Genomic DNA, 24,836 nt, shown 5'->3' on the forward strand with positions numbered 1-24,836 from the left:
GGAGAGTGTTGTTCACTTGGTTGGCTGTTGTGAAGGGGTTTCTCTTCACCATGGAAATGATTCTGCGATCATCCACCACTGTTGTCTGATGTCCACTGTTGTCTGATGTCCAGGTCTTTTTGCGTTGCTGAGTTCACCAGTGCTTGCTTTCTTTCTCAGGATGTACCAAACTCTAGATTTTGCCACTCGTAATGTTGTAGCAATTTCTCGGATGGGTTTTTTCTGTTTTCACAGCTTAAGGATGGCTTCTTTCACCTGCATGGAGAACTCCTTTGACCGCATGTTGTCTGTTCACAGCAAAATCTTCCACATGCAAGCACCACACCTCAAATCAACTCCAGGCCTTTTATCTGTTTAATTGATAATGACATAATGACGGACTTGCCAACACCTGCCCATGAAATAGCCTTTGAGTCAATTGTCCAATTACTTTTGAGCCCCTGAAATGAAGGGACTGTGTTCAAAAAATGCTTTAGTTGCCTCACATTTTTATGCAGTCGTTTTGTTCACCCCAGTGAATTAAAGCTGAAAGTCTGCACTTCAACTGCATCTGAGTTGTTTCATTTAAAATTCATTGTGGTAATGTACAGAACCAAAATTAGAAAAAAGTTGTCTCTGTCCAAATATTTATGGACCTAACTGTACATTGTGACGTCAGGTCTAAATTAAGCATGTTATACTCCTGGCTATAAATGTTACTGTTTATCGCTGATATTGCATCATTTTGTAGGTAACAATCTCTGTTTTTCTTATTTTTTATATTTTTCATGTATCCATTATATATCATATTACAGTTTACATTTAAGAGAATAAAAAATAAAGGATAGGTATATTAAAAATATATATATATTCATGGAATTATATATAAATAAACAATTCCAGCTGTACCTGGTTTCACTGGGGAAATTTCATAAGACAGTGGGCCTCAGTTATAGTTCTGTCAGTTAATGAGATGTATCAGAAGTACTTTGTAGCTAAGTTATTTTTTGTATACAATATTTGTGGGGTTTTCACCAAAGCCTAATACTGTGATGTTACAGTGAAGGATTTGGACCTTGGATTTCAAACCCTGAGGCTGACTGTTCAAATCCTGCTACTGACACTTGAGTGACCATGAGCAAGTCACATCACTTGCCTTTGCTGTAACTGGAAAGACAAAAGAAATGTAACCAATTATTTCTCACATGTTGTAAGTCGTCTTGGATAAAGGTGTTTGTCAAAATGAATAATTACTACAGTGACCTAATAATATTATTATCTACTTACTGTTAAATATGATTTATACAATTGCAGAGGAGTAAAACATTCCTGCTGTAGCTTTTGTTTATGGTCACTGCAAAGCACAATTTTAGAGGAAATAGTATTATTTTGATTTGAAGCTGGAAATCGGTAGAAATAATGTGAACTTTGAGTATATATTATAATCATTATTAATTAGATGTTTTACTATTTTCACTTGTTTACAACGTTCACTCAGTTATTTTTTTTTGTGTTTTTTCATCAGTTGTATGTTCAAGATTTGTAATTTTTTTTTTGTCATTGGGAGATAATAAAGTTCTAACACAGCATGTTTTACATTAAGTTATTACAAACAGCAATGACATTTACAGGCTGCACATTTAGGCAATCCATATAATGAATTTAATGCTTTTACTTTTGGGTTTGTTTTCTCTAGTGCTTGAAGTAGAAGAAAATAACTGGCCGTACTGTGTTTTGGAGGCTTCTTAAACGATGGGAGGACCCTGTTTACAGTCGGCATATGCAAATGTATATGTAAAGAACTTTGAAAAGTGTTTGAGAGGCATCCCTGTTCAAAGTTAAACAGACGCGCATGTAAATATAAATGATTTTTAAGGTCGGAGGTGGGGATCCCATTTCAAATCCGTAGATGCAAATATATAATACAATGGAACAGCAAGTGGAGGGGTCCATTAAGTTGAGACTTGCTCCATCTGTTTCTATTGAAACCAGGTGTTACTTTTCTGCCCCTACTTCTCTCTCCCTGCCCTTTTGCTTCTGGTAACGCGACATCAGTGCTCACAGGAACAGCGTCTGGTGCCAGCATTCAAGTTTTATAGTGCTTGATGACCATTTAGCTTTGTGGAACTTCAATAATTTCACATCTCACTGTACATGGCAAACATAATTATGTAAGCTCCCAGGAAATCACCACTTCTTCAGTCATCCATGTACCCTTTTGGCTAATGCTGCTATCAATGGCTTCTTCTTTATCATTCATTTGCATATGGTTCCTTGGCAGTGTTTCACAGAGCATGAAAGTTAACAAAAGAAATGTATATAGTGGAACCTCGGGTCACGACCATAATTCGTTCCAAAACTCTGGTCGTAACCCGATTTGGTTGTGACCCGAAGTAATTTTCCCCCATAGGATTGAATGTAAATACAATTAATCCGTTCCAGACTGTACGAATTGTATGTAAATATATATTTTTTTAAAGATTTTTAAGCACAAATATAGTTAATTATACCATAGAATGCACAGCGTAATAGTAAACTAAATGTAAAAACATTGAATAACACTGAGAAACCTTGAACAACAGAGAAAACTAACATTGCAAGAGTTCGCGCTATAGCGCTACGAACCGCTTGCTAAAAAAAAAACTTTTTTAATGAGTTTTAAGCACAGGGAAAAAAATAAACATTTGAAAAATCCGTAATTTAATAAACAACCAAGAAAGTAACATTGCAACAATGCACACTATGAACCGATCGCTGTAAACAGAAGTGAAGTGTAGGTCAAAATCCAATAGAAAAAAGTCTTCATTAAATACAACGAGATTAAAACAATGCTCGAATCAGTCTCTTTAAAAACAAGCACGTGCGTGTGTGTGTCTCTCGCGTGTGTGTGTGTGTGTGTGTGTGTCTCTTGCGCTCTCTCTCTCTCTGGAAATCATCTGTGCGCACATACCGAAAGGGAAACTGGCTTGTTCGTATACCGAGTGTGTGGTCGTGAACAGATGCAAAAGTTTGGGGAACTTTTTGGTCGTAACCCGATTTGTACGTGTTCAGAGACGTTCATGAACCGAGGTTCCACTGTATTAATCAGATGAGTTTGTGAGATTTTTCAGATACATAAAACACAAATACAATGAAAATGTCCAAAAATGTGTCTGTGTTAAAAGATATTTACAGATTTTTGTCTTTTTTTTTTTTTTTTAATGTTAGCCTAGGTTTTGAACATAATAAAATTATATTAATAAAACTGTCACAAAATTGTTTAGCTTTATGAATAATTGTGTAATCAGAAAGATTCTTTTCAGAGTCAAAAAGTGATCCCAGCAATATGCCAGAAAATCTTGCTATATTTAAAGTATTATTTTTTTCCTAATCGGTCCCTTAAAATTTGTTCAGGAGTAACATTTTTATAACCCCTTATCTTACAAAAATTACAGGTACAAAAGTAAATTGATGGCATTATAAAAGTAAATAAGAAGGAAATAGATAGGTCATTGTCCTTTTAATTAAATGTGTTATATGGTCAAATGATCAGGTAGAAAAACTCTCAGGCATCAGGGATGCTGGAGATAATAAAACCCTGTGGGTTCCTAGGCCAAATACCGCTCAGCCCCCTCTTCACATGCCAACGTGCATAAATGTGACCATCCAGGTCCAATCACAATTCCGTATCAGAATGTTCTTGTGAACTTTTGTCTCTCATCATAGACAATTGGAGGTCACTTAACCAGGTGGCACCACCGCAGCAAAAAAACGGAAAAAGAAAATGGAGAAAAAAACCAATGAACACAATTTTTCTATCTCCAAATTAGAAACTTTGCTAAACAAAATATGTCCAATTTCCGCACCACCCACCTCTTTCTATTCCAGAAGATATATTGATCAGTCCTGAAGAATGAGACAGCATTTCTGTAATATATAAAACCATTTTAAAGTCCCTTCATTTTAAAGATTCCAAAGTACAGTGGGAAAAGGATCTCTTACTCAACGTTTCCGAAAAGGAGTGGAAGGCAGCCATGCACAGAATTTACTATAGCTCTATATGCGCAAAGCATTCAATTATTTCACTTAAATTTTTTAATCAAGCACATCTGTTTCATTTAAAATTGTCCAAAATGTTTCCAGGGAAAGATCCAACCTGTGTACGTTGCAGTCAAGCTTCAGCTTCACTGGGCCACATATTTTGGGTGTGTACCAAATTAACAACATTCTGGACAAAAATGTTAAATGCCTATCAGACAGCCTTGGTGTCATAATCACTCCTAATCCATAAATAGCTGTTTCTGGTGTACTCCCAGATGGATTTAAAGTGGAGAAGGACAAACACTGTAATTGCCTTTACTTCACTAATAGTCATTTTTATTATATTAATATTAATTAATAGTAATATTAATAATATTACTATGATTATTGCTTGATCAACTGGAAGAATCGTAACCCACCTCTGTTAAGTCTGTGAGTAACTGATGTTCTATACTATTTGAAAGTGGAAAAAATCAAATTCTGTCATAGAGGATTTGTTCTAAACCATTTTTAAAAACCTGGCAAGATCTAATCAATAATATTTTAGAATAAGCACTTTATATTGGGGAACAGACTCATTTCCGTCTATACTACTCTCAAAAGTTTTACTCTGGCTGTTGGCCTTTCTCTCTTTCTCATGGGTGGGGGTTGAAATGAATTTATTTTGTTAAGTTTGACTTGATTGTATGGAATGTTACATTCTTTAAATAAATTCAATAAAAGTTAAAAAAAAAAAATGGATTCTGTGGTTGTGCATTATAAAATGTCTTGGTTATATACTATAAAATCCAGATTTTTTTGTACAGAAATTCTTGAAACACCCAATTTTTATTTAGTTGATATTGGTGTAACACAAAGGTTTTTATTCATATCAAGACGTTATTTTAAAAAAAAAAATTGAAATGTTATACTCACTACTTCAGTCATTTGAATTGCCTTTATTGCATAAGCAGACTTGCTTTTTTGGTTTGTAATTTAGTCTCAACAATGCCAAAAACCCCATAGGGCATAAGGGGTTAAGTCTAGGTTCTTTCAAAATTCAACAATCAAGCACAGTGACTAAATAAAATAAACTTTATTTTGCAATATGGAACAGCAGCTCTGTTTTGTTATTGTTGGTACTGATGTGGCTCTGTGGATAAAAAGACACTGTTCATGTGGATTCACGCACTAAGGCTTTCCTGTCTAAAAATAAAAAAACAGTATTGCTTACTGGACAGAGTAAACACATACAAATAATGATATTCAAGCCACCAAAACATTACAGATCAAGATTAAAAAATATGGGTCTTAGTAGAATTGTTCACAAATTACTTATAAAACTTACAACCTCTGGGAGTAACATATCTAAAATGAACTGCACATAATTTCTAATAAGCAATTCCTTTGGTGCAGTCTGCAGGAATCTTTAAAAGCAGAAGAAAATGACAGCCATTTCTGTCTTTTTTTTTTTTTTTTAGTTTAGGTTCACAGGCATCTGGAATGTTAAGTATTCGTGGAACCTGTACAGCCACTTGGAAGGGTAATTACCACTGAGTATCCTCTATGGTCAGAAAAATAAAAACAGAGCATTGTTTTTTTTTTTTGTAACTGCAGCAATAATAATTATGTTATTAATAATGAGCACCCCGTCCCAAAATACATTTCACTTAAATTAATGTGTATGTAACAGTCCTAAACCAATGATATCATAAAAGCAGATACCTAGCCCTGAGACCTTACCTCATTAGATGCTCACCACACTACATTGATGGTTTTGGAATGTACACTTTACACTAGTCTAGTCTCAGGTATGCACTTCTAATTTTATTCCTAATTCTACTCCTAGATTACACTGTTTTGCTTAATTAAAAGTGAACTACATAATAATAAGGACAAAAAATGTGGACAAATAATTTAAAATTCCAACAAATGCCAATAGAGTAAAATGAAAAAATGTTACATACTATGACATTTACCTTTGAACCACAAAATTATGTAGGTCATAATGTATCTGAAAATGAAGATCTTTATCACATTTTTTTTTTATATCATCAATACTCTGTACGTGAAGCTATAGATCACAACATGAAACAAATTAACATAAAGTTCGCAGACACACATCACATATGACTTTGCTCGTTTTTCATTAGACTGGAGTTAAATTCTTCAGGTGATGAATATTCTTTCAGAAGTTTATAAAATTCAAAAGTTCTCATGTTTTCCAGTAAGAAGCTACCAGTCCTCTTATAGATGAAGATAAACAAAACAAAAATGATTCGCAAGCACAATGCAAGTCCAGCTAGTGACATGTAGTAAAATATTACACATGCACAGTACCAATCAAGCAGCTTGTAAAAAGTGATTTTAGCAAACAGAGAGTGCATGCTCGTTGCAAATTGGATTTGGACTTGAAGTGCAGATCGTCATTGTCATGAAAGTGAAAGTTGTGCACATGCATGTGCAAATCAGGTAGGCAGTACAGATTGAGTAGTGATATAAGACAAGCTCAACAGGTTGCCGTGCATTTATTGACAAATTGTCTTATCAAGCAATCGCTGCAATATGGAGGCAAGTCTTTATGCCTTGGGAAGTCAAACATCTGTTTTTCTGAAAGCTGAATAACGTCCTGCACTGCATGTCACTTTGAAAAGAAAACAAATGCTGCAATAATGGCGAATGTTGATCTGCAGACTCTCACAGTGAAAGTGTTCTATAAAGCAATCCCAGAGGAATACAGAAGCAAATCGGTAACTGAAAGCAAAATGTCTGCTGTTTTTCACGGGATAAATGCCCAACATTTGAAACAAAGACAATCTTAGTTACAGACTTAAAACCTTATATACACTACGAGTAGGCTGTGCAGTAGCCATTTTGGCAATGGGAGAATTGTAGAAAAACATAGAATACAGAACTGTAACAGGCAAATTGTGATCTTCAAGTGTAACATTAAGTAAATTAATGACTTTTTTCATATTACTAGTATAGTAATGAATGACTTTATTCATATTGTTGAATATTAAACAATAATGTTATGCATTCTCTGTAAAGTTCTGCCTTATTGTCAGTCCTGGGAATGATGAATGTGGGCAAATGTTAGCACATGGAATTGTTTAGTATGTACATGGTTAAGGCTCAATTCATTTAGTCATTGAAAAGCCACTCCTCTTGACATGACATGCACAAACAGAGGTATTTTACACTAGAAAAAAATGTAATAAATATGCTTTGCTTTGGAGAGTTTCAGCAGCATAATATTGGTGCCAGTTCAACCAGTACCCATGCATATGTAGAGACTGAATATTGACCTGATATATTTGCAGCCAATATTGGGCCCTAATCATTAGCAGTGATGTTAGGTGTGTCTAACAGGTTAAGCTTTATGATGTCAGTAGCAATTTTGAAATGGTGAGAGTTCTTTGACAGACTCTCCTTACTGGTGATAGAGAATGAAATAGCTGCACTTCTGGAGATCAGTTGTAGTGTGCTGAACCGTATCATCCATGATGTGCTCAGTTGAGGACCTGCACTTTGAGAGTCTTACACATCCATCACACTAACCAGACTTTGCCTCCATTGATTACCACATCTTTAGACCACTGAAAGAGAGGATGGGAGGAAAGACTTTTAAGTCAGATGAAGAAGTGTAACAGGTGCATGAGTGGCTGTGCATTTGATCAACAGACTTTTTTCTAGAGGAATCCATGCACTTTGTAAACACTGGAGGAGTTGTACGATACCTTTGATGCAATCATTTATGAGAAAAAATATTTAAGTTTTAATTTGAATTACCCTTGTATATCTTACTAGTTGGAGGGAAAAAACAGTATGAACTATTATAAAAAATAAATAGTTTGAATGAAATTAATTATTGCGGTGTGAAATTAAATCTGTTTAATGTCACACTTTATTATGTCATAAACATTTGTATATATATTGTATAATATCAAAAATAACAATCATTCTTTGACATATTTTTAAGCACATTTCAGGAAAGAGAAAGGAAACCATAGTTAATCCTAAAATGACTTGACTTCTAGTTTTTTTTCTTGCACATTACATTAATATGTAATAGGAATGATACTGTCATAGGCAATCACACATATTTGTGGCACTGTTTGGTACTCGTTATGACACGCAGTGGTTGTTATGGATGTGTCCTCGGAGTACTATGATGCAACAAATATAAAAGGTCTTCTGGGGAGATCTTTTCCTATTCGAGCTGTGGATTAAAAAAAAAATCTATTGCTTGATAAAAATCTTTGTTTGTTTGTGTTTCAACCTTTTGCTTACATTCTTGACTTTGTTTCTTGATCTTCATTATGGCCTTGATGCTTGGTTTTCTTTGATATCCCTGTTTTGACCTGTTTTGATTCCACATCCTGCCCCTGGTTACTCCAAATCCTTCCCTGCAGTCACAACACTATGATCATCCCTTTGCTAGAGGTCTACTGACTTTAAATTGGTTCTTTTTATAACTAACGGTTAACTGTGAAACATACCATATCATTTCTTTTTGACTCTAATGACAAATGGAGTAATAATTTAAATGTTAATTCTTTTAGTTTTCAATAGGCAACATGAAAATGGTTTACCATTTTGTAACTAATACATCAGATTAATTTAAATCATATTGTGCATAACAATGACAACAACAGTAGATTTGTCATTTATCAGATTAACAGATTTTTTTAACATTTTAAATTTTGTATATTATTCATTCTTGGCCTTTTCTGTGGATAGTTTAAGTTTTAATGTTTTACCTTTTTAATGAATATGGAGCAGCTGAAAGAAGAAGAAGATTTGATTAATTTAATTGAAAATTGAGCATATTAGACTTTCATTAACATTCAATCCACAACTTAAGAGGTGATGCTTAGTTGCTTCAGTTACCAAGTAAGGCTTACCCATACTCTCTTGATGAACCTGGCTCAAATTAGGCCATATTTTAGATTTAAGTAAGGCTTACTCACTAAGCGTGCTTTGTGGAATACTGCACCAGCTGATATGCGGCTGAAAACTGAAGGAAATGAGAAAGGGAGGAAACTGAAGTTGAAGCACTGGTCCATTTTGACACTTTTTTGCTTTTGCACTTGTAGTGACGTACAGTATCCTTGAACTGGCGGAGCTTGATATCTTTCACCAAGATTATAACAAAGACAAACAGTACAGAGTTTGTAGTTTTACTTATGACTGGTACAACAGTCTGGTTTGCATTTTTTCCCACCTTGTCAAGATTTGTCTCCATTTCTGCAATTCTGGCAACAGATATAGCTTGTGAAATTCCTTAGAATTTCAAAAAAGTTTTTTGTTTATTATTTATTCTGTCAGATATAAAACTTATTTTTTCCATTGATTCAATTTCAGACCTAGTTAATTTGAGATGCATTTGTCTGTGTAGATGTTGAAAAAAAATCAAGTGATGCATTGATTGCATGTTATGTGGCTGCTGTTGTTCAAAGCAAAACCAAAGCAGTTGAACTGCATATCAAGTTCTCATTTTCTTTAGATGTAGCTGTCGGAACCCTAACAGCATTGAAAAATGTGGAATGAATGTTAAAGAATTTATTATTGCTGGACAGTGGTTGTGTTATTGTGGAGTCCATATTAATTGTATTTTTATATGCATGGCACTTACAAATACCAGACTCTTGACAATATAAGTCTATTAACATTATAATGGAGTATTATATCCATACTGGAAATTTAAACAACATAAAAGGAATAATTTATGACATCTTGTATCATTGCTGCATTCTGGGATGCAAGCAAATAAGTCTGAATTTCTGTTTGAGAATTATAGTATTTATAATTTTTTTTTGATAATAGAAATGCCCTAGTGTGCTCATAACAGCAAAGACTGGAAAAACAAAATACTTAAACTTCAATTGGTATGGCACACAGAGAACTTGCGTTTATTGCTAGCCTAAGTAACAGAAAAATTAGGGTACAATTTAAGTTCTTACAGACCATTATACAGTATTTTAATGTTTTGAATATGTACAGTACCTGTCTAGATTAACTTTGAATGGTAATATATATATGTGTATATATCTATCTATTATAAAAAGAAATCTCCTGTCCTGGAAAGGAAAAAGCAAGTCTACGATACGTGATAATCTCAAAAGACATTTTAAAGACCCGCAAGACCAAAGACACGCCCTACTTACAATCTACCCGCGAGACCAAAGACACGCCCTACTTACAATCTATCAAATAGGACAATAGGCAGCAAAACATTCAGTCTTGTGAAGGATTTGAGCACACACAGATCCAGGGCTCACAGCGCATATAAAGCGTATAAGGTACGTTATAAATTAAATGTCGACATCTAAGCGAAGAACAAAGCAGCGTGGAGAAAAGAGACTCAAATGCATTGGACAGAAAAAGGAGCAAAAAAGAATAATCGAGGTGCAAATTCAGAAAATAGGGAAAATAATTATCAGCCCGGAACAAGTGGAATTGAAAAAAAAGCAATCCGGCTCAGAATTAAAAGACAATGAGTAAAAGAAAGTAGAACTTCATAAAGATGTTTACAAACGTTGACGCTAAACACATGCAGAGCAGGTTAGAGACTATGAAACCAGTGAAATTAGAAAGGCTCCAAAAAAAAACCAAAAAAAAACCGGCGCTATACACATGTGGAGAAAGTTAAAGGATATGAAAGTAGGAAAATTAGAAAATATAAAAAAAGAAAGTAAAGATCGCAGTAGCGCAAACAAACAAACTGCCTCATTTAACTATGCACCAGTCTAACTTTGGTTTTGCACAATAATTACTACACTATTGACCCTTAACACTTAAGTACAATTATGTGAATAAAGTAAAATTATTTATTATGTTCTACTATACTGTTACCTTTCAATCTATGACTTTTTGTTAATCTAACTGATATTCTTCTAACTTTGCACAGTTTTTGATAAGCGGATCAGGATGCATTTCACTGCGTGTTGTCCTGTATAACTATGCATGTGACAAATAAAGAATCTTGAGAATTTCAAAAACGGAGTTTACCGCACATGCATTTATTGGTTACTATGTTCATGAATATATATTTATCTGTCTGCTTATTTAAAAAGCTACATTTACCCCAGGAGTCAAAAACGTTCTGTCTAGCCCTTGTACAAAAACCTAGACAAAAGCTGAAATTCCAAACAGAGAAACTTATCCTGACCTCATTAAAAAGATTCAGCATATTGGGACTCGCAAGATTACAAATATTGTTTTTACAGAAGTTCTGAAATAAAAGTGAAACTAATGAAATAGCAACAATTCAAAGAAAAAACAATCTTAAAAGTGTGTATCCGGAAAACCAAATACGGGGGTTGGCGAGTGAAGTGAGCAGGGGGCGAAGCCCCCTAGTATGTATATATGTATGTATATGCGCATGTGTGTGCCAGTATATACAGTTAGGTCCATAAATATTTGGACAAATAAATATTACCACAATGAATTTTAAATGAAACAACTCAGATGCAGTTGAAGTGCAGACTTTCAGCTTTAATTCAGTGGGGTGAACAAAACGATTGCATAAAAATGTGAGGCAACTAAAGCATTTTTTTAACACAATCCCTTCATTTCAGGGGCTCAAAACACGCGAACATTGAAGAGCATGATTATGGCAGCAGAATCATTGTATGACCAGACAGTACAGCACAATTTAACTTTTTTTCCCCATGTATTCCATATTTTTTATTAAGAAAAGCAAGAAGATGCAGTTAAATGTTTGCATACTTTATATAGACAATGTATTTCTGTGCATTTTTTGCATGCAGCTAAACATCACTGGGTTTTTGCTAAAGTATTACTTAAGTGTATTTCATGTTCTGCACAAAGCCTCATGATAAAAGCAGATAAAGAATAAATGAACCTGAGCTGACTTTTTGATGACCTGCATTAGCATTGTTTAAAGTCCATTTTCTTTTGAAGATTAAAGAAGTTTTGAATTAAGTTTTCTTCTAAATGTGCACTGCCTTGCCTAGTGTTTACGTTTTCAGTTTTGCAATATTATTCTTTCAAATAGTCACTTCTTATGTCCCTTTCTAATACAGGGTAATAACAGAACAACTCTAACTTTTTTTTCTTTTTCATCCTGTGGCCAAAATTTAGGTTCACTAGCAGTGATTAAATAAAATTGGGCATGCAAGATTGTTTTAATCATTTTCATAGCTGTCTATATAAGAAAAGCCATCTGACTTCAAGGCTCTTTTGAACAAAGTACTTACCTCTTTACCATCAGGTATTGTTTACAGGTTAAGTGGGAGTTTTTCAAGTAGTACTGATTCTTTTATAAACAAACTACCAAACATGGCTTGTTTATATAGGTTGACAGTAAATATGGAAAAATATGTCCTGAAAAATGCAGTAGTTGGCAAGGTGGAATTCTTGGGTCCCAAATTCACTTACAGGATGCCTTTTGGGTTTCCTCCCACAGTCCAAAGACATGCAGGTTAGGTGGATTGGCAATTCTAAATTGGCCCTAGTGTGTGCTTGGTGTGTGGGTGTGTTTGTGTGTGTCCTGCGGTGGGTTGGCACCCTGCCCGGGATTGGTTCCTGCCTTGTGCTCTGTGTTGGCTGGGATTGGCTCCAGCAGACCCCCGTGACCCTGTGTTCGGATTCAGCGGGTTGGAAAATGGATGGATGGATGGATGCCTTTTGGACTACTTATCAAGTGTTTGGCAGTGCTTTTACTTGGCAGACAAAAGTTGGGCTATCATAAAAAAAAGGCTAGTTTTGGTTTAACAAAATGGTTAACGTCCCTCATGCAGCAGGAGAACTGAGCTGGTGTGACAAAGGTGCTGCTTGTGAGTATGCCTCTCATGGCATTTCACTAACTTATACTGTGATCTGTTTTACCGTTTTGAGTAGCTGTCTGAGAAGTAAAATAGGAAAAATATACAAAATATAATAATATATAAAAATATACAAAATATAATAAGTTATTTAAATGATCTCTCTCAAGGTAAATTTGAAACAGTAAGTTAATAAATAGTTGAAGTCACACAGAATGTTTCTCTGTATTAAAATAGACGAGTCCTCAAATTTCTCAACACTTTTAAATGGGAGATTTTAAGCCATGCTCTATTTGTGATTTCACAATGAAAATGTAACTTTCTTGAGAAAATTCATTGTAGAATAGGCATGCCAAATTTAAACAAGATTGGTCCACTGGGAGTCAAGTTGTTTAAGTCAAGCAGAAGACAGATTGGTAGACAGACATGGGAATTACAGTAGGTGCTTTACATATTATATGCAAATACACCTAATAATGGTGGAGTAATTTTCAAAATTTGAAGTTTCATAGAAGTTCTGTGGCCCAACACATATTGCGAACTGTAATCACTAGGTACTGTATATCAGAGTTTCTAGCTAGGTGGCCCCCCAGTCAAAACAATCTCTGTTGTCTGATGAAATAATTGCTTGCTTCAGTGACAAAAAAAAGTTAAAATATTGTATATATAATATATACATATATAATATAATATAATATAATATAAATGTGTGTCGCATAGAACAAATTGCACTTTTTAAAAATAAACTAGGGGGCTTCGCCATCTGCTTGCTTCACTTGCCAGCCCCCTTGTTTGGTTTTCCGGATACACACTTTTAAGATTCTTTTTTTCTTTGGATTATTGCTATTTCATTAGTTTCACTTTTATTTCAGAACTTATGTAAAAACAATATTTGGAATCTTTCGAGTCCCAATATGCTGAATCTTTTAAATGAGGTCAGTGAGACATGTGTTTAATGACTTTGTACCATAATTCAGGATAGATTTCTCTGTTTGGAATTTCAGCACAGACAAAGCGATCTACATCATCAGCAGTTAATACTTTTTTTTGCAAAGTAACCAATAAATGCATGTGAGGTAAAACACGTTTTTGAAATTCTCTGACTTAAACTTCAAAGCCTTACAATATTTGCATATTTCTGACATATCACCTGGTTCCATATATTCGATCTCTATTCGTCTTTTAGTTATTTCTCTGAGTAATAATTTCTCTTTTTTTTGCGCTAATGCGATGTTTACCTTCTTTTTTTGACACTGTCGTTTTTTTCTGCTTTCATATTCTGTATCTTGCTCTGCATGTGTTTTGCGCCTACGTTTTTTTTTTAGTCTTTTGAATTCCAGTTTTCATTATCTTTAACCTGCTCTGCATGTGTTTGGCCCCTTTGTTTTGTAACCTCTTTATGACGTTTTACTTTGTTTTCTACTCTGTCTTTTATTTCTGACCTCACTTTGTCCTGCTTTTTCTTCAATGACACCTGGTCCGTGGTGATTATTTTCCCTTTTTCGAGTAATAATTTCCATTTGTTTGCGTTACTGCGATCTTTACTTTCTTTTTTTTTATACTTTCATGTTCTTTAACTTTCTCCACATTTGTATCACACATGTTTTTTTTTTTTTTTTTGAGCCTTTCGAATTCCACTGCTTTCATAATTTGCTCTGCATGTGTATAGCACGAACGTTTGTGAACGTGTTTATGAAGTTCTACTTTGTCTTTTACTCTGTCTTTAATTCTGAGCCCGATTGGACGTGCTTTGTTTTAATCCCACTTGTTACGGGCTGATAATTACTTTCCTTTTTTTCTGAATTTGCACCTAGATTATTTTTTCTTTTTTGCTCTTTTTTTCTCTCTAATGCTTTTGAAACTCTTTTCTCCACGCTGCTTTCTTCTTCGCTTAGTCGTCGACATTTCATTTATAACGTATTGTCCTTATACGCTTTATATGCGCTGAGACCCTGGATCTGTGTGTACTCAAATCCTTCACAAGACTGAATGTTTTGCTGCTCCGTTGTCTTATTTGGTATTGATTGTAAGTAGTGCGTGTCTTGCAAGAATCTCATGTTCTACGTCATCGCGAGACTGTCCTGGGTCAATCTCTTGGCACAATGTCTCATGTTTAAGGTCCTCGCGGATCTTTTAACTGTCTTCTGTGATCTTAATGTGAAGATCACGTCTCGACGCCCTACTGTTTCTCTCCAGGATTTTTTTTATAATAGAGAGATATAACCTATTGCAAGGTAAAAACCTTTCTGTAACATCTGATTATACATTTGCACTTGAAGACATCAATGGACGAGTGGTAAACATAAATGATACATTGTCGTTCGTGCTGTGTGCGCTCTCTATTGTTCAACGTTACAATGATAGTGTAGAAGTTGATATAAGCTTGAAAGAATTGTCAGCTATGTTAGTGAAAATATGAACTGAAAGACATGAATTTGAAATAAATAGTGTACTATGGACGTGTATTAGGGCCATGGAGAAGACAAAAAAAAAACTAGGGACACAGTGAAGAAAAAAAAGGTCTATTTCGTAGTTAAAGTCACTTTTTAATTTACTAGAGTTTCTCAAACCCCATTGTAACCAAAGTAGCATTAGAAATGCTTTGTATTCACTGTGTTCCCTGACCCAGTCATTAATACAATACAATACAATACAGTTTATTTTTGTATAGCCCAAAATCACACAGGAAGTGCCGCAATGGGCTTTAACAGGCCCTGCCTCTTGACAGCCCCCCAGCCTTGACTCTCTAAGAAGACAAGGAAAAACTCCCAAAAAAAAACCTTGTAGGGAAAAAATGGAAGAAACCTTGGGAAAGGCAGTTCAAAGAGAGACCCCTTTCCAGGTAGGTTGGGCGTGCAGTGGGTGTCAAAAGAAGGGGGTCAATACAATACAATACAATGCAGTACACAGAACAGAACAATTTCTCAATATAGTAAGAAATAAAAAATATAAATTTTAGAAGTACAGAGCAGAATTTAACAGTAGATGATATATCCCATAATAAGATTTGGATTTGTGTAGAGTCCTGGAGACCTCATCCTTCAAGCTGCCTCCCCCATTTGGCTATTCCACGGCTGAAACAGTGCTGGGCCAGCCAATCCGATGAAAGGACCCCTCTTTCCCACGATTCCTGCGATCCTCCATCTGGGATGTCTTTTCCTTAGGCAGGCAAAACAACTTGGCAGGTGGGCCATGGCACCAAGTGCCACATTTGCCACATTTGAGTACCTTGAGTACATTTGAGTTTGAGTTTAATCAATAGGTGCTTTTTGAACGAACTTCCTCTTGTACTGAGAGGAGTCACTGGCAATGATCGCCACACAGAATACGTAAACTTCATAATATTACAGCTTTCTGAACATTTAAAAGGAACTATTTACAAGGAATGTCTATTTGGAAATAAAACATGACATGACAAAAATAGCAGAAGCATTTTAACACGTAGTATATCTAAAGACTACAATGGCTAAAATCAGCTTGCTGTTATGCCACATACAGTGCATCCGGAAAGTATTCACAGCGTATCACTTTTTCCACATTTTGTTATGTTACAGCCTTATTCCAAAATGGATTAAATTCATTTTTTCCTCAGAATTCTACACACAACACCCCATAATGACAATGTGAAAAATGTTAACTTGAAGTTTTTGCAAATTTATTAAAAATAAAAACATTGAGAAATCACATGTACATAAGTATTCACAGCCTTTGCTCAATACTTTGTGGATGCACCTTTGGCAGCAATTACAGCCTCAAGTCTTTTTGAATATGATGCCACATGCTTGGCACACCTATCCTTGGCCAGTTTCGCCCATTCCTCTTTGCAGCACCTCTCAAGCTCCATCAGGTTGGATGGGAAGCGTCGGTGCACAGCCATTTAAGATCTCTCCAGAGATGTTCAATCGGATTCAAGTCTGGGCTCTAGCTGGGCCACTCAAGGACATTCACAGAGTTGTCCTGAAGCCACTCCTTTGATATCTTGGCTGTGTGCTTAGGGTTGTTGTCCTGCTGAAAGATGAACCGTCGCCCCAGTCTGAGGTCAAGAGCGCTCTGAAGCAGGTTTTCATCCGGGATGTCTCTGTACATTGGTGCAGTCATCTTTCCCTTTGTCCTGACTAGTCTCCCAGTCCCTGCCACTGAAAAACATCCCCACAGCATGATGCTGCCACCACCATGCTTCACTGTAGGGATGGTATTGGCCTGGTGATGAGCAGTGCCTGGTTTCCTCCAAACGTGACGCCTGGCATTCACACCAAAGAGTTCAATCTTTGTCTCATCAGACCAGAGAATTTTATTTCTTATGGTCTGAGAGTCCTTCAGGTGCCTTTTGGCAAACTCCAGGCGGGCTGCCATGTGCCTTTTACTAAGGAGTGGCTTCTGTCTGGCCACTCTACCATACAGGCCTGATTGGTGGATTGCTGCAGAGATGGTTGTCCTTCTGGAATGTTCTCCTCTCTCCACAGAGGACCTCTGGAGCTCTGACAGAGTGACCATCGGGTTCTTGGTCACTTCCCTGACTAAGGCCCTTCTCCCCCGATCACTCAGTTTAGATGGCCGGCCAGCTATAGGAAGAGTCCTGGTGGTTTCGAACTTCTTCCACTTACGGATGATGGAGGCCACTGTGCTCATTGGGACCTTCAAAGCAGCAGAAATTTTTCTGTAACCTTCCCCAGATTTGTGCCTCGAGACAATCCTGTCTCGGAGGTCTACAGACAATTCCTTTGACTTCATGCTTGGTTTGTGCTCTGACATGAACTGTCAACTGTGGGACCTTATATAGACAGGTGTGTGCCTTTCCAAATCATGTCCAGTCAACTGAATTTACCACAGGTGGACTCCAATTAAGCTGCAGAAACATCTCAAGGATGATCAGGGGAAACAGGATGCACCTGAGCTCAATTTTGAGCTTCATGGCAAAGGCTGTGAATTCTTATGTACATGTGCTTTCTCAATGTTTTTATTTTTAATAAATTTGCAAAAATCTCAAGTAAACATTTTTCACATTGTCATTATGGGGTGTTGTGTGTAGAATTCTGAGGAAAAAAATGAATTTAATCCATTTTGGAATAAGGCTGTAACATAACAAAATGTGGAAAAAAGTGATGCGCTGTGAATACTTTCCGGATGTACTGTAGTGATGCAATAGTTGAAATGACAGAAAGATATTGTAGCAGACAGAGGCACCTCTCAAACTTGTGGAGTTATGCAGCTATAGTGGTCTTTGTGTGTGTGTGTCCATCTCCACTGTCACAGTGCTCATTACAACGTGTAAAATAATTAAGCTTCAATTAGTTTGTGCTACTGAGCTCCAGAATTGATACTGGCAATTTTAGCTTTTTATTTTCCCTCAGCATCAAGTCAGTATCTTTTACTTTCTCAATTATACCCCGATGGCAGTTTAAAACACACTGACTGGAAGAACTGGGTGCATGTGTTTTAGGAAGAATCCCTGTTGGTGTAGCTTTTGCAGCGCATGATTTTGACGCTGTTCACACTTTTTAATGGGTTGTCCCCAGTCATTTATTCTTGTATGAGAATCACAACTACCCTCCTGAGACTTACCTTGGTGTTTACCCAGAGTGTGGCTCATGCTTAGAATTCACTGCAGTTTTGTTTAACCACGAGTTACTTTGTAAAGTTTTAATTACAATGTAAAGCCCAATTCTGCTGCCATCTAGTGGATCAAATAACATCATGCGTTGCGTTTTTTGACTTAAAAAATGACACTTTTATTAAGTCTCATCTTTTTACTGTAAAATGTGCAAAACACTAAAAGTGCAAAGTCAGAAGTGTAGAAAGTATAATAACGATACAAATAATAATAATAATAATTTGAAGAGCACACTATACATGTGCGAGTGACACAAGCATTACTTACAGATTCATCAGAATTGCTTTCGGTTTCACTGTCCGTTTTCAATTTCACTGCCTGAAAACAGATTCACCTTGTCCTTACTACTGACTACTTTCTTACGAGACATCATTATGAGGGTAGGAGAAGACGCGTCTGCACCATTGCCCGGGTAACGCTCAGCACTAATGCTGTTGGCACTTTTACAGCCCAAGTAATCTTTGGGTTAATGCTTATGCGAGACGTGTCTATACCATTGCCCGAGTGACACTTGGGACTAATGCTTTTAGCACAATTTTTACAGCCCGAGTGACGTTTGCGTCTAATGCTGAGGAGGTTAACTTGGTTTTTCTGGGGGTAGACATAACACTAAGAGGGCTACAGAGTCTTTATCTGTTGGTCAATTTCAGAAAAACCAAATTAAATTCACTATTATTCAATGTTGTATAACAATAAAATGTGAAAACTTCCAAGGGGGGAACACATTTTATAGCCAGTCTAAATCTATGTTTATGGTCTCTGGAGTACTAGATAAGATTCTTGTGATGGACAAGTGATTTGTAGTCATTAATCTCTAAAATCAAACTTTGCTGTATGTCCATTGAAGTGTAAGATCATTTTTAGTTGCCAGCTCTTTTTGGGAAAGGTGGTGTATCCACTCAACTCAACAGTTTTTTTGGCTGGATTACTGGAAGGATTGATTGGTTGGTTGGATTTTAGGATGCAGTATATATTTCTTTTAACTATAAAATGGATTAATTTGCACACTTTAGTAATTAATTGCACTCAACCTCTTAATTATTACTTTAATAGTTCATATTGTTCTCTTTTTTACTAGTGGGCTATAAAAAATACAAAATATTTTGTAGTTTTTGGATTTGTCAGTAATATAGAAACATTATTCTAAAAAACTGGTAAGTATGGTCTGGTACTCTTCCTGAAGATTTACATACAGCTGTTTGAATCTACATTCAGTGCATAAAAAATAACTTGTAACAGTGTTGCAGGATCATTCACGGTATGCCCATTCCTTGAAAATCCAATGGATGAGGAAACACAGATTATAGGTTGGGGTTTTACATTGCCGGTTAATAAATATTTGCAAAAAATGGGACAGACTCCTTGACATTTGCTGATAACTGTAGATTTGCCAAAAAAACACAACTTTTTATGCAATTAGTTGAAGCCATACGTCGCACAGGTAGCTACAGCAAATGTAATAGTTTGCATCAGTATACCTTGTACTTTTCTTTGCGTCTGGCATGTTTCTGTACGATGTTACCGATGCAGAGAATCATGAAAAGTTTTGGGTATGCTGTGAGGTTTGCAGTGTATCTCTTTCACTGAAGCAGTTTTCTGGTCATCATGAAAACAAGAGGGCTTTTTTGTGTGTTTGTTTTGCTAGTGAAACTATTTAAAATTAATTTATCCATAGTATTATCTGTGACACTAGATAGTATTCATTAGGCTTCCCAAATGTAACTGATGCAATAGATTGCACACATGTGCAAACAGAGGCTGACTAAAGTTTAAATCATTCCATAGCATTAATGCTCAGGTTTTTTTAAATGCCGTTGACACATATGGCCAGTTATATTGTGCAATCAGTCATTCTGATCAGAGTTAACTCCTCAGCAGCAGCATTCAAACGTTGTGCATGGGAAGCTTTTTTTGGTTGCAAATGCACAACATACAGTATTGGTTGCATATAAATGTATATGCAAGTAACTCTGATGCATGTTATATGTAATTTTCACTTGTTGCCAAGTGTACTTCACACTACTTGCATTCCTACTGAATACATAATTGTTTTAAGTGCTTGAAGTCTGACATTCACAAATTACTAAATGTACAATCAAAATGGGCAATTTAAATGAATTTTTCAAAAAAATTGAATAATGCCATTAACATTTAATTCTGCATTGCACTATTACAGAATTGTAATGTACAACAGATATTTAATCAGTCTACTATCGATTGCCACATAGCCTCTCTCTCTTTCTTAATAGTTAACTTATTTCCTTTTTGCATTATTATTAACAAAGTATTACTTTTTGTTCAGCTACTGAAAGACTGGCTCTGTGTGGTATGTTCTTCAATTTTACAATAATTAAATAAAACCCTTTTTTGTCCATGCAGTCCCACAATACATGATGCAGCCCATCAACTTCACATTTAGTAACAGGTGTTAAGTCTGTAAATGTTACACTCTCCTCTCCACTTTTTGTGCCATGATAGAAGTCTCGACAATTGCTTCTTGGGGCTGTTTAATTGTCATGAGTGATAAAAACCCATCTTGAGTTAACCAGGAACACTTAAGTTTATGGAACTGATAAACCTTGTTGGTGAAACGGGCCCTTTTCAAGTGACACTTTTTCAGCAAAGTCTCAATTTCATAAGCATGCTTCATGGAATACTGGTCTGGAGACCGAGGACCCCATCTCTTTGTATGTTGTAAACAAAAACGTTATGTTTTCAATAAATTGGTTGTACTTCGGGTATCTCTTCTGGGACATGGTGGTGATGACGGTCTGAGACTGGAATCTTTCCTTTTTAGTTGTTGCATTAGGCATACCCTTTTACCTACTGTACCTGGAATAGAGGAGAACTGATTTTGAAGTATCTGTAGTCTCTATAAACCTCTACACACTATTTTATTTCTTTTTTGATGTCCTTTGTGAGGAATTGGAGTGTAAGCTGTTGTATAAACTGTATACATTTTTATTCAATCAATATTTCCTTAGAGGTACTTTTTGCTGTGTTTTTTGTTAAACTTCTACATGTTTCAGTCATTAGCTTTATGTTACTCTCTTACTTACAGAAAGGATGAAAAAGAGTATGCACTGAAACAGATTGAAGGTACTGGAATATCTATGTCTGCATGCAGAGAAATTGCGGTAAGTGTGTCACAGTTATTATTTGCAAATGACCATGTACTTTAGTAACTGCTATGTAAACAAAATAAAATGAGAGTTAAATTTGGTGTTTCTCTTCTGTGGTGCTCTGACAATAGGAAAACATTTGTTAATAATCAAATGAATAAATGTAGATCTTTAGTTTTAGGTGAATATTTATGTAGCATTTCAGTTAATTGGTATTGCCCGTCTTATACTATAGTGTATACGGTGCATCCGGAAAGTATTCACAGCGCATCACTTTTTCCACATTTTGTTATGTTACAGCCTTATTCCAAAATGGATTAAATTCATTTTTTTCCTCAGAATTCTACACATAACACCCCATAGTGACAACATGAAAAAAGTTAACTTGAGATTTTTGCAAATTTATTAAAAATAACAAAATTGAGAAAGCACATGTACATAAGTATTCACAGCCTTTGCCATGAAGCTCAAAATTGAGCTCAGGTGCATCCTGTTTCCCCTGATCATCCTTGAGATGTTTCTGCAGCTTAATTGGAGTCTACCTGTGGTAAATTCAGTTGATTGGACATGATTTGGAAAGGCACACACCTGTCTATATAAGGTCCCACAGTTGACAGTTCATGTCAGAGCATAAACCAAGCATGAAATCAAAGGAATTGTCTGTAGACCTCCGAGACAGAATTATCTCGAGGCACAAATCTGGGGAAGGTTACAGAAAAATTTCTGCAGCTTTGAAGGTCCCAATGAGCACAGTGGCCTCCATCATCCGTAAGTGGAAGAAGTTCAAAACCACCAGGACACTTCCTAGAGCTGGCCGGCCATCTAAACCGAATGATCGGGGGAGAAGGGCCTTAGTCAGGGAGGTGACAAAGAACCCGATGGTCACTCTGTCAGAGCTCCAGAGGTCCTCTGTGGAAAGAGGAGAACCTTCCAGAAGGACAACCATCTCTGCAGCAATCCACCAATCAGGACTGTATGGTAGAGTGGCCAGACAGAAGCCACTCCTTAGTAAAAGGCACATGGCAGCCCGTCTGGAGTTTGCCAAAAGGCACCTGAAGGACTCTCAAGACCATGAGAAAGAAAATTCTCTGGTCTGATGAGACAAAGATTGAACTCTTTGGTGTGAATGCCAGGCGTCACGTTTGGAGGAAACCAGGCACTGCTTATCACCAGGCCAATAACATCCCTACAGTGAAGCATGGTGGTGGCAGCATCATGCTGTGGGGATGTTTTTCAGCGGCAGGGACTGGGATACTAGTCAGGATAAAGGGAGAGATGACTGCAGCAATGTACAGAGACATCCTGGATGAAAACCTGCTCCAGAGTGCTCTTGACCTCAGACTGGGACGACGGTTCATCTTTCAGCAGGACAACGACCCTAAGCACACAGCCAAGATATCAAAGAAGTGGCTTCAGGACAACTCTGTGAATGTCCTTGAATGGCCCAGCCAGAGCCCAGACTTGAATCCGATTGAACATCTCTGGAGAGATCTTAAAATGGCTGTGCACCGACGCTTCCCATCCAACCTGATGGAGCTTGAGAGGTGCTGCAAAGAGGAATGGGCGAAACTGGCCAAGGATAGGTGTGCCATGCTTGTGGCATCATATTCAAAAAGACTTGAGGCTGTAATTGCTGCCAAAGGTGCATCGACAAAGTATTGAGCAAAGGCTGTGAATACTTATGTACATGTGATTTCTCAATGTTTTTATTTTTAATAAATTTGCAAAAACTTGAAGTAAACTTTTTTCACATTGTCATTATGGGGTGTTGTGTGTAGAATTCTGAGGGAAAAAAATGAATTTAATCCATTTTGGAATAAGGCTGCAACATAACAAAATGTGGAAAAAAGTGATGCGCTGTGAATACTTTCCGGATGTACTGTAGTGATGCAATAGTTGAAATGACAGAAAGATATTGTAGCAGACAGAGGCACCTCTCAAACTTGTGGAGTTATGCAGCTATAGTGGTCTTTGTGTGTGTGTGTCCATCTCCACTGTCACAGTGCTCATTACAACGTGTAAAATAATTAAGCTTCAATTAGTTTGTGCTACTGAGCTCCAGAATTGATACTGGCAATTTTAGCTTTTTATTTTCCCTCAGCATCAAGTCAGTATCTTTTACTTTCTCCATTATACCCCGATGGCAGTTTAAAACACACTGACTGGAAGAACTGGGTGCATGTGTTTTAGGAAGAATCCCTGTGGGTGTAGCTTTTGCAGCGCATGATTTTGACGCTGTTCACACTTTTTAACGGGTTGCCCCCAGTCATTTATTCTGAATTTATCACAGGTAGACTCCAATTAAGCTGCAGAAACATGTCAAGGATGATCAGGGGAAACAGGATGCACCTGAGCTCAATTTCGAGCTTCATGGCAAAGGCTGTGAATACTTATGTACATGTGCTTTCTCAATTTTTTTATTTTTAATAAATTTGCAAAAACCTCAAGTAAACTTTTTTCACATTGTCATTATGGGGTGTTGTGTGTAGAATTCTGAGGAAAAAATGAATTTAATCCATTTTGGAATAAGGCTGTAACATAACAAAATGTGGAAGAAGTGATGCGCTGTGAATACTTTCCGGATGCACTGTATATTGCAAATAAGTTTTTTAATGCATTTTCATGGTTTAACCAGGATTTGGCCCTGGCTTTGGTTTCTTTGTTTAGTTGTGTCTTTATGTTACTAAATGTTTGCTTTAGTTTTGTTCTCTTCTGTTAATTCTGTTAGCTGTTGTCCTTGGTGTGTTTGTTGTGTGTGTGTTTTTTTTAATACGGTAAATATTCCTCCCAAAGGAGGGAGGGGGAGCGGCGGTCTCACCTCCTGACACTGTAGTTTTGGTAGATAAGGCCTATGTAAAGGCATTAGATGCCTCAACTGGGTGCTGTCATTAGCTCCTGCTTGTGTTTGGCATCCCTTTCAGAATTTTTCTTGTAAGTTGTTTGATTTCTTGAAATTTTGTTCCCATTATTGGTTTTTGGTAGTTCTTTGGTTTTGTTTGATATTGGGTTGCATTTTAATATGCAACATTTTGTATTTGGTATTTAATCACTGTTTTATTACTATTCTTTGTATTATTTTTGATCATTTTATTAATAAATGATGTGCTTAAAGAATTTATTTGTTTTGTTCTTTGAGTCCAAAGGTTTCTAATGCTCCCTTACACCTATTTGGAACTTGTAGGCCTTGGCCTTTTTTGTGAGTGGTTTTTGGAGTTTCATTGCCTGGGCTACTTTCAGTTTTGAGGCTTGTTTGTAGTTAAAGGCCTATTGTTAGCATTCAGACCTTTTTGACAGACATCAGTCTTATTGCAGTTTATGAATATTTTATTCTTA

At 36.3% G+C, this 24,836-nt stretch overlaps 1 protein-coding gene across 1 annotated transcript in view; it reads left to right on the forward strand.

Annotated features, from left to right (window-relative positions):
- cdk19 (cyclin-dependent kinase 19) overlaps window positions 1-24,836 on the forward strand; it is a 278,819-nt gene that overhangs the window by 26,381 nt on the left and 227,602 nt on the right. Inside the window, exon 2 of the mRNA XM_028797596.2 lies at window positions 21,443-21,518. Coding sequence (XP_028653429.2) covers window positions 21,443-21,518 — 76 coding nt within the window. The remainder of the gene's footprint in view (window positions 1-21,442; window positions 21,519-24,836) is intronic.

The sequence above is a fragment of the Erpetoichthys calabaricus genome, chromosome 3, assembly GCF_900747795.2.
Source record: "Erpetoichthys calabaricus chromosome 3, fErpCal1.3, whole genome shotgun sequence".
Classification (NCBI taxonomy): Eukaryota; Metazoa; Chordata; class Cladistia; order Polypteriformes; family Polypteridae; genus Erpetoichthys; species Erpetoichthys calabaricus.